We start from the raw sequence: 11,884 nt of genomic DNA, 5'->3' as shown, positions 1-11,884 counted from the left end.
TTCTTGGTTACCCCTTCAAAAAACTCAATCAAATTCGTGAGACATGATTTTCCTCTCACAAAACCATTCTGACTGTTCCTAATCAGTCCCTGCCTCTCCAAATGCCTGTAGATCCTGTCTCTCAGAATACCCTCTAACAACTTACCCACTACAGATGTCAGGCTCACCGGCCTGTAGTTCCCAGGCTTTTCCCTGCCGCCCTTTTTAACCAAAGGCACAATATTTGCTACCCTCCAATCTTCAGGCACCTCACCTGTAGCGGTGGATGATTCAAATATCTCTGCTAGGGGACCCGCAATTTCATCCCTAACCTCCCATACATTTCATCAGGTCCCGGAGATTTATCTACCTTGATGCGCGTTAAGACTTCCAGCACCTCCCTCTCTGTAATATGTACACTCCTCAAGACATCATTATTTATTTCCCCAAGTTCCCTAACATCCATGCCTTTCTCAACCGTAAATACCGATGCGAAATATTGATTTAGGATCTCACCCATCTCTTGTGGTTCCGCACATAGATGACCTTGTTGATCCTTAAGAGGCCCTTCTCTCTCCCTCGTTACTCTTTTGAAAATATGTATTTGTAGAAGCTCTTTGGATTCACCTTTGCCTTATCTGCCAAAGCAATCTCATGTCCCCTTTTTGCCCTCCTGATTTCTCTCTTAACTCTACTCTGGCAATCTCTATACTCTTCAAGGGATCCACTTGATCCCAGCTGCCTATGCATGTCATATGCCTCCTTCTTCTTTCTGACTAGGGCCTCAATCTCCCGAGTCATCCAAGGTTCCCTACTTCTACCAGCCTTGCCCTTCACTTTATAAGGAATGTGCTTACCCTGAACCCTGGTTAACACACTTTTGAAAGCTTCCCACTTTCCAGATGTCCCTTTGCCTGCCAACAGACTCTCCCAATGAACTTCTGAAAGTTCCTGTCTAATACCATCAAAATTGGCCTTTCCCCAATTTAGAATTTTAACTTTTGGGCCAGACCTATCATTCTCCATAGCTATCTTAAAACTAATGGAATTATGATCACTGGTCCCAAAGTGATCCCTCACTAACACTTCTGTCACCTGCCCTTCCTTATTTCCCAAGAGGAGGTCAAGTTTTGCCCCCTCTCTCGTCGGGCCATCCACATACTGAATGAGAAATTCCTCCTGAATACACTCAACAAATTTCTCTCCATCCAAGCCCCTAATGCTATGGCTGTCCCAGTCAATGTTGGGAAAGTTAAAGTCCCCTACTATTACCACCCTATTTTTCTTGCAGCTGTCTGTAATCTCCTTACATATTTGCTCCTCAATTTCCCGTTGACTATTTGGGGGTCTGTAGTACAATCCTATCAAAGTGATCTCTCCCTTCTTATTTTTCAGTTCTACCCATATAGACTCAGTGGGCGAACCCTCAGATATATCCTCTCTCACTACTGCCGTGATGTTCTACCTAATCAAGAACACAACTCCCCCTCCTCTCTTACCTCCTGCTCTATCTTTCCTATAGCATCTGTACCATGGAACATTGAGCTGCCAGTCCTGCCCCTCCCTTAGCCATGTTTCAGTAATAGCTATAACATCCCAGTCCCATGTACCCATCCATGCCCTGAGTTCATCTGCCTTGCCCATCAGACTTCTTGCATTGAAATAAATGCAGTTTAATCTGGACTTCCCTTGGTCTTTGCCCTGCTTTCTCAGACCATCTGTCCGGTCATGTTGAGTACACTCTCCCTTCCTGCCTTTTGTTTCTGTCACCACTTTACTTCCCACTGACTTCCTACATCGGTTCCCAAACCCCTGCCACTTTAGTTTAAACCCTCCCCAACAGCATCAGTGAGAGTAAATCTATATATAAAGATGTACCGAGGACTGTAGATATTCAGGTTGTTCCCAGACAGTCTCACTATTTACAGGGATCAATTAGAGTCAGTCAATATATAAATGGGTACCAAGGACTGTAGATACCCAGGCTGCCCCAGACTGTGTCAATATTTACAGCAGTGAATGAGAGTGATTTTTTTATGTTCATTCATGGGATGTGAGCATCGCTGTCAAGGCCAGCATTTATTGCCCATCCCTAATTGCTCTTGAGAAGGTGGTGGTGAGCTGCCTTCTTGAACTGTTTTAGTCCGTGTGGTGAGTACTCCCACAGTGCTTTTAGGTAGAGAGCAAATAAATAAATAAAGGGCAGCAAAGACTGCACAAATTCAGCTTGTCCCCAGACTGTGTCAGTATTTACAGGGGTCTGTGAGAGTGACTCAACAGATAAAAGGCTACCAAGTACTGTAGATATTGAGGGAGTCCCCTGATTGTGTCAGTATTTGCAGGCGTGAGCGACAGGGCGTTCACATATAAAGGGATACCAAGCACTGTCGACGTTCAGAGAGTCCCTAGACTGTGCCAGGATTTACAGGGGACTGTGAGGGTGAATCAATATATAAAGGGATACCAAGCACTGTAGACGTTCAGAGAGTCCCGAGACTGTGCCAGTATTTACAGGGGCCTGTGAGGGTGAATCAATATATAAAGGGGTACCAAGCACTGTAGACATCCAGCAGTACCCTGAATTTGTCAGTATTACAGGAGACTGTGAGAGTGTATCTGGATATGTAGGGGTACCAAGGACGGGAGATATTCAGGCTGTCCCTAGACTGTGTCAGTATTTTCAGGGGTGAATGAGAGTTAATCAACACATAAAATTGTACTCAGGACTATGGACATTCAGGAGTTCTCCAGAATGTATCAGTAATTACAAGGGTCTATGTGTTTGAGTCAATATATAAAAGGGTACGTAGGACTGTAGATATTAAAGGAGCCCCCAGACTGTGCCTTTATGTACAGGGTTCAGTGAGAGTGACTCAATCTATAAAGGGGCACCAGACACTGTAGACATTCAGGATGTTCCCACATTGTGGCAGTTTTTACCGGGGTCTGTGAGAGTGAGTCAATATACAAAGGGGTACCAAGGACTGTAGATATTCAGGCACTCCCCTCACTGTGTCAGTATGTACAGGTGTCTGTGAGAGTCTGATAGTTTATAAAGGGGTATAAGAACTGTAAATATTCAGGCTGTACCCAGACTTTGTCAGTATTTACAGTGCTCTATAAGAGTGTGTCGGTGTTTACAGCAGTACCAGGGAACATGAACATTCACAGCTCGACCAATCTTATTGAATTCTCTGAAGATTTAACAGAAATAATAGACAAGGTAATTCAGTAGCTGTAACTTATTTGGATTTTCAAAGTGCCTTCGATAAGCTGCTGCATTGTAGACTCATGACTGAGGTCAGAGGATGTGGAATCAGAGGACAAGTAGGACAATAGGAGAATGGGGAGCAAGTTGGCTACAAAATAGAAAACAGAGGGTAGGTGTTAAGAGTAGCTATTCAGACTGGCAAAAGATGGGAAGTGATGTTCCACAGGGATCGGTGCTGGGACCACTGTTGTTCACAACTTACACAAACGATTTGGATTCGTGAATCTGAAGAACAATTTCAAAATTTGGAACAACACCACATTGGTGGGTGTAGTTAATATAAAGGAAGAATGTGTCAAAATGCGAGAAGCCATTAATAAACTTGCAGAATTGGTGTGTAATTGGCGAATGAATCCTAATACAGATAAGTGTGACGTGGTGTATTGTGGTAGGAAGAATAAGGAGTCCACATATTGCTTGGATAATAAGAGTCTAAACAGGATAGAGGAACAAATAGATCTCGTGGTACAGATACACACATCAATAAAAGTAGAGACGGAGGTTAATAAGGCCATAAAAAGGCCAATCCAGCACTAGGATTCATTTCTGTAGGGATAGAATAAAAAAGCAGGGAAATTATGTTAAAGTTGTATCGAACCTTGGTTAGACCACACTTGGAGTATTATGCACGGTTCTGTTCTCCATTTTATAAAAAGGATAGAGAGGCATTGAGGGGGTGCAAAAAAAGATTTACTCGGATGATACGAGAACTGAGAGAATATCTTTATCAGGAAAGGCTGAACAGACTGGGGGTCTTATCGCTAGAAAAGAGAGGGTGATCTGATAAGTGTGACATTCAAGCTGTACCCAGACTGTGTCGGTATTTCCAGAGGTCCGTAGGAGTGAGTCAATATTTATAACGGTCCCAGGGACTGTAGACATTCAGGCTGTACCCAGACTGTGTCGGTATTTGCAGAGGTCCGTAGGAGTGAGTCAATATTTATAACGGTCCCAGGGACTGTAGACATTCAAGCTGTACCCAGACTGTGTCGGTATTTACAGAGGTCCGTAGGAGTGAGTCAATATTTATAACGGTCCCAGGGACTGTAGACATTCAAGCTGTACCCAGACTGTGTCGGTATTTACAGAGGTCCGTAGGAGTGAGTCAATATTTATAACGGTCCCAGGGACTGTAGACATTCAAGCTGTACTCAGACTGTGTCAGTATTTTCTGAGGTCCGTTGGAGTGAGTCAATATTTATAACGGTCCCAGGGACTGTAGACATTCAAGCTGTACCCAGACTGTGTCGGTATTTACAGAGGTCCGTAGGAGTGAGTCAATATTTATAACGGTACCAGGGACTGTAGACATTCAAGCTGTACCCAGACTGTGTCGGTATTTAGAGAGGTCCGTAGGAGTGAGTCAATATTTATAACGGTATCAGGGACTGTAGACATTCAAGCTGTACCCAGACTGTGTCGGTATTTAGAGAGGTCCGTAGGAGTGAGTCAATATTTATAACGGTACCAGGGACTGTAGACATTCAAGCTGTACCCAGACTGTGTCGGTATTTACAGAGGTCCGTAGGAGTGAGTCAATATTTATAACGGTACCAGGGACTTTAGACATTCAAGCTGTACCCAGACTCTCAGTATTTACAAGTGTTTGTGAGTGTCGTCAATATTTATAACGGTACCAGGGACTTTAGACATTCAAGCTGTACCCAGACTCTCAGTATTTACAAGTGTTTGTGAGTGTAGTCAATATTTAAAGAGGTAGCAAGGACTATAAACATTCAGGCTGTACCCAGTCTATGTCAGTATTCACAGGGGCCTGTGGCAGTGATTCTATATTTCCATGGTACTGGGCATTATACACATTTAAACAATCCTCACCCTGTGTCAGGAAACCCAGAAGCGGGCCAATAATTTTAGAAGTAACTCGAGCCTTTTTCATTGTCTGTCGGAATATTTGCAGGGAAGTCCATAGACTGTGCGAATATTTACAATGGAATCCAAAGGCTATGCCATTATTTACAGGTCGATCCAGAGACTGTACCAATATTTACAAGAGGATCCATAGACTTGCCAATATTGACGGAGTATCCAGATATTGCTCCAATATTTGCAGTGTGGCCTCCAAACTGACCAGTATAATGGTTCAGTTCCATTTCTGAATTTAAATCCAACCCTTGAGAAGTGGGTAGAAACTCTCTGAAATTAATGGATTTCAATTACAAGTAATCTACAATCTGTAAATGAAGCTGCTCTCGCTTTACCTCAGTGCTGTCAGACTGTGATCTCATAGTTCCTGTTCTTCCAAATATTTATTAAAATAATATATTGGGCTGTGGGCTTTCCATCTGTGTAATATTTGGTTCAATATATTGTTGGGTTTAAAGTTGTCAACTGAATCTGTTTGTTCAGTGACTGTAATTAATGTCAGTCTCCATTGGCCCTAATTGTGTCACTGGAGTGTTTCTCTCTGTTATTTATAAGTGACTACTTTCAACGTGTTATCCCATAGTGTCAGTGGGAGCATCACCCCCGGCACTAACAGGGATCAGCGGCTCCACAGAGAGGGAAAGAATAGATCGGAATCTGAGAACAATAGATTGGAATGTTACAACAATGGGTCGGAATCTGAGAACAATAGATTGGAATGTTACAACAATGGGTCGGAATCTGAGAACAATCGATTGGAATGTTACAACAATGGGTCAGAATCTGAGAACAATAGATTGGAATGTTACAACAATGGGTCGGAATCTGAGAACAATAAATAGCAACAATCCATTCTGGATGTTTCAATATCTTTATTCACATTATGATTCATTCTCATTCGCGGATCGGATATATTTTGCCCTTGCCTGTATACAAGTGATTTACTATCCTCCCCTCGCTGCTGTCGGTGTCACTGGTAAGTCTCTATATCCAGCTATTAATTCTATAAACCATGTTAATCTTTATTACTTTTCTTGTCATTCCCTGCCCCACACTCGCTGATCTTGGTGTCTCTGGTAAGTTTCTATATTCAGCCATTAATTCTATAAAACATGTTTCACTATCTTACTGTTCTTATCATTCCATGTCCCACACTCGCTGATCTTGGTGTCTCTGGAAAGTCTCTATTTCCAGCTATTAATATAATAGACCATGTTTCACTGTATTACTGTTCATCTCATTCCCTGTCCAACTCTCACCGCTGTCGGTGTCTCCGGTGAGGCTCTATATCCAGCTGTTAATTCTATAAACCGTGTGTCACTGTGTTAATGTGCTTGGCATTCTGTGTCCCACACTCGCCACTGTTGGTGTTCCTGGTAAGATTAAATAACAAGCTTAAAAATCAGAGGCGGTACCGGGATTGGAGATATATTTATTGGGGGAGCAGGGATGGGAAATATATTTACGCGGGTTGTCTGGGTGTGAGATTTAATATACAATCGGTCCCTGGGAGTGAATCTGTATTTGCAGGGTGACTGAGGATGCGCCAGTTTTTAGAGGGTCTTTGGGGTGTGTCATTATACGCAAGGGGTTGCAGAGACAGTACTAATATTTACAAGGGATCCAGAGACGGTATTAATATTTACAGGGGGTTGCAGAGACAGTACTAATATTTACAAGGGATCCTGAGATAGTACTAATATTTACAGAGATCCACAGATTGTACTAATATTAGCACTGAATCCAGGGACTGTACTAATATTTACAGGGTGTCCAGAGACGGTTCTAATTTTTACAGGGGATGCAGAGACACGACTAATATTTCGAGGGATCCAGAGGCCTTACTAATATTTACATTGTAACCCGAGATGGTACTGAGATTTACAGGGCTCCAGAGACAGTACTAATATTTAGAGGGGATACAGGGAAGGTACTAATATTTATAGGGGATTCAGAGACAGTATTAAACATTACAGGGGATCCAGCGACGGTCCTAAAATTAACAGAGTGATCCAGAGACTGCACGAATATTGACAGGGGTATCCAGAGACGATAATAGTATTTACAGGGGTCCAGAGACGGTTCTAATATTAACAGGGGATCCAGAGACGATATTAAAAATTACAGGAGATCCAGCGACGGTCCTAATATTTACAGGGGGATCCATAGATCGTTCTAATATTAACAGGGGATCCAAAGTCGGTCGTAATATTTGCACGGTTTCCAGAGACGGTATTAATATTTTCAGGAGATCTAGAGACGTCACTAATATTGCAGGGAATAAAGAGATGATGTTAATATTTACAGTTGATCCAGAGACGGTACTAATATGTACAGGGAATATAGTGACAATACTAATATTTACAGGAGACCCACAGACGGTACGAATAAAGGCCGGGGATCCACAGACTGTACCAACAGTCAGAGTGGATCAAGAGACGGTAATCATATTTCCAGGGGAACGATAAACGGTTCTAATATTTACAGCAGATCCAGAGACGTTACTAATATCTACAGGGGATCCAGAGAAGGTACCAATTTTCACAGGGAATCCAGAGACGATGCTCAAAATTACACAGGATTGCTAGATGGGATTAATATTTACAGGGGATCCAGAGACAGTAAAAATATTTACCAGGGAGCCAGGGATGGTAATAATATTTACAGGTGATCCAGAGATGGAACCTATAATTACCATTGATCCAGGGATGGTAATAATATTTACAGGCAGTTCCAGCCTGATGTACAATTGCCCTGTTTATTTCCCTTCCTTACAGTTAACTTATTGACGATAGTGATCCTATCTCGGGGAAAGTGCGGTCTCTCCAAATGTGTCACTCATTACCTGGTGGCGATGGCAGCGGCGGATCTACTGGTCGTTATCTTCGATCTGATACTCAGGCAGATTCCCATTGTCTATTGGGGTCAGTTTCGTTTCCTGTGGTCCATCCCCGTGTGTAATATCCACGCCGTCCTGCTTTTCGCAGCCACAGACTGTTCCGTCTGGTTCACCGTCACTTTCACCTTCGATCGATTTGTGGCCATTTGTTGCCAGAATCTGAAAACTAAATATTGCACCGAGAGAACGGCGGCTGTGGTTCTGGGAACAGTGAGTGTGGTGATCTGTTTAAAGAACATCACCTGCTTCTTTATGTTCACGGGTCGGTATTTGCTTTCCAACCAACCGTGGTTTTGTGCTGTACCTGTCCTTGTTATATTTTCACGTGTGTGGGCAGTCATCGAACTCCTTCATTATATCCTCACCCCGGGGGTCCCATTTGTTCTGATTCTGTTGCTCAATGTTTTCACCGTCAGATACATTTTAGTGGCCAGCAGAGCCCGCAGGAGACTCCGGGGTCACAGCAGTGGGGAGAGTCCCAGAGACCCAGAGATGGAGAGCCGAAGGAAATCCATAATTTTACTGTTTGTTATATCAGGAAACTTTATACTGTTCTGGGCGCTGTTTATGGTGTATTTTATATGGAAACGGATGTGGGTGTTGGGGTTTTATTCTGTAATTCTACCCAGGTTTCTACTAGAACTGGGATTCATGCTCCAGCTCATGAGTTGCTGCACAAACACTTGTATTTATGCCGTGACACAGATTAAATTCAGAGAGCAGTTGAAGAATGTGGTGAAATATCCCTTTACTGTAATTATAAAATTCATTAAATAATGAGAAGATCTGAAGACTTTCTCAGATCAGAGACCGTTCTGCGTCATACGGTGTCTGATTCTCTCTCCACCAGGCCACGGTGCTGCAAACACTGTGTATTCTCCAATCACTGAAACCTTTATAACCTGAGGGAATTTATCATTTACAGCATTTGTAAAAGTTTACATCTCAAGAAATTACAAGTTGTAAAATAACATATCGCAACTAATTACACCGAATGTTTCACCATATTGGAGAATTAAAAAGGTAATAATAAAAAGAACAATACAAGGTGCCGGAAAAGGGCGGGAGATAGAGGAGATATCGGGACAGCTCACAATCTCACCCCCGCACACCCCTGGGGAGAGCAGTGAGTAATAAAGTCCACACTCTCTCCCCCCACACACCCCTGGGGAGAGCAGTGAGTAATAAAGTCCACACTCTCTCCCCACACACACCCCTGGGGAGAGCAGTGAGTAATAAAGTCCACACTCTCCCCCCACACACCCCTGGGGAGAGCAGTGAGTAATAAAGTCCACACTCTCTCCCTCACACACCCCTGGGGAGAGCAGTGAGTAATAAAGTCCACACTCTCCCCCCACACCCCTGGGGAGAGCAGTGAGTAATAAAGTCCACACTCTCTCCCCACACACCCCTGGGGAGAGCAGTGAGTAATAAAGTCCACACTCTCCCCCCACACACCCCTGGGGAGAGCAGTGAGTAATAAAGTCCACACTCTCTCCCCCCACTCACCCCTGGGGAGAGCAGTGAGTAATAAAGTCCACACTCTCTCCCCACACCCCCCTGGGGAGAGCAGTGAGTAATAAAGTCCACACTCTCTCCCTCACACACCCCTGGGGAGAGCAGTGAGTAATAAAGTCCACACTCTCTCCCTCACACACCCCTGGGGAGAGCAGTGAGTAATAAAGTCCACACTCTCTCCCCACACCCCCCTGGGGAGAGCAGTGAGTAATAAAGTCCACACTCTCTCCCTCACACACCCCTGGGGAGAGCAGTGAGTAATAAAGTCCACTCTCTCTCCCCACACACCCCTGGGGAGAGCAGTGAGTAATAAAGTCCACACTCTCTCCCCCCACACACCCCTGGGGAGAGCAGTGAGTAATAAAGTCCACACTCTCTCCCCCCACACACCCCTGGGGAGAGCAGTGAGTAATAAAGTCCACACTCTCTCCCCCCACACACCCCTGGGGAGAGCAGTGAGTAATAAAGACCACACTCTCTCCCCACACACACACCCCTGGGAAGTGCAGTGAGTAATAAAGTCCACACTCTCTCCCCCCACACACCTCTGGGGAGAGCAGTGAGTAATAAAGACCACACTCTCTCCCCACACACACACCCCTGGGAAGTGCAGTAAGCACGACAGTCCACTCTCCCCCCCCTCCATCACACATACCCCTGGGGAGAGCAGTGAGTCGTTAATTCCACATTCTAACCCCACGCCACACCTTCACTCACCCCTGGGGAGAGCAGTGAGTAGTAAAGCCCACAGTGTCTTGCCACACGCACCCCTGTGGTGAACAGTGCATAGTGTAGGGGGTGGTGGTGTGTGTCAGCTTCACCTCTGACTTCTGAGCGGTTCGAATCGCTCCCACTCCCTGGGTTCTAGACCTTGGACTTATTTGGGGGTTGTGACAAAGTGCAGCAGAAAACTGGTTTTGGTGCAAGAAAAACTGAGTTTATTGAAGTCACAAATGAACTTATAACATTAGGATTACACTGAGATTATACAGACCTACATAGTACACTTGGTTAAGAATGGGGAACACACGGCATAACGAGGGAAAATCACCCTACTAATCCCCTTACCCTTGTCCCACCCCCAAAACCTAACTAAATTGAACTAGGAGAGGTCAGGGATCATGCTCACCAACCAGGGTTCCTTGAGAGTTCGAAATCCAGCCAGGTAATCCAGTTGCAGTTTTGGGGTACACTCTTTGTGTCCTTTGGGGCCTGCCGTCCCCACGTGGTCCTGGTCTGTGGAATCTGTGAAGGTTCTTCAGTTGGGTGGAGTCCGCTGATGCGGTAAGGCGCGGTTGTGGGTGGGCGATCTTCGTGGAGGGCTGCGGTTGCGGCCTTGTTGTCTTCCGTTGAGCCTGCCACACTGTGCCCCTTGCCGTGATGTTGCCTGCGGGCCTGCGAGCCTCCGGATCTCCTTCCTCCGCTGAGCTCAGCTACCTCTCCCTGCTTGAACTCTGCTTCCACTCTGCTTAAAACCTGCTTCAAAACTGCTTAAAACCTGCCCCCTTCATAACTGGTGGCCCAGTTATACTGTTCTTCGAATTTCTTATCTGAGCGCCAAATCAAGGTTCGTTCTTTGTCTGATTTTGGTGGGCTTCTTCAGGTGATTGTGGTCTCGTTGTTTTTAATGGGCTCGCATAATGTTTATCGTTGCCTTCCTGCCCCCATAATTAGTCTTGAACTGAAAGCCATTGTATATGTGAGGTCTTGATGGGCTCGCATAATTGCTCCATTGTTGCTTTCCTGCCTTAGTAGTTAGTAGTGATTATTTATGCAGGGTTTTGATGGGCTTTAGTTTCATGTAAGATGAAGTCTTTCTCTGGGTTGATTGTTTTAAAGGGAAGAATGCCTATTCTGTCTCCTCTCATTGTCTGGTTTCAGGCAACAATCCACACTGCACCCAACAAGCCCGGGCATGTCAAGTCCCAGGCCCTCATGGGCCTAACCTCCTGTCTGCAGGGTTCCACAATTAACCCAGCAGTTGGGTCCTCTCCATGGTACAGTTTATAGGACGTGCACCAGCAGTTTTAAACCCGCACTGTGCTCTGGAATAGGCGTTCAAGTGCTGGGGACACAGTACTACATGTGCACCCCGGCTCTGGCACCGAGAGGTCTGTACCTGTCATCGTGTGCTCCCACTTTATGACGTCAGGTGGGACCGCTGCAAAACGGACGTGTGCACCCCCTTGAATGACTCCAATGCTCTCCACCCTATATATCGGTGCAGGTCGGGCTGTCCCACCCATGACCGGCATCCTCACTACGATACCCATGATGGTGTGGTTGGAGCGCCCACAATCTACTGGGACAGGGTATGCTTCAGAGGCTAGGCG

General features: G+C 45.1%; 1 protein-coding gene across 1 annotated transcript; it reads left to right on the top strand.

Moving 5' to 3' along the window:
* The first annotated feature begins 5,905 nt into the window (after nt 1-5,905).
* LOC137307402 (probable G-protein coupled receptor 139) lies at nt 5,906-8,810 on the top strand. Its single transcript, XM_067976811.1, has 2 exons — nt 5,906-6,110; nt 7,912-8,810. Exons 1-2 carry the CDS (start codon nt 5,906-5,908, stop codon nt 8,808-8,810), a joined length of 1,104 nt encoding a protein of 367 aa, XP_067832912.1.
* Nucleotides 8,811-11,884: the final 3,074 nt, after the last annotated feature.

Source organism: Heptranchias perlo, chromosome 3, assembly GCF_035084215.1.
Source record: "Heptranchias perlo isolate sHepPer1 chromosome 3, sHepPer1.hap1, whole genome shotgun sequence".
Lineage (NCBI taxonomy): Eukaryota > Metazoa > Chordata > Chondrichthyes > Hexanchiformes > Hexanchidae > Heptranchias > Heptranchias perlo.
This window is presented reverse-complemented; position numbering and strand designations above follow the sequence as displayed.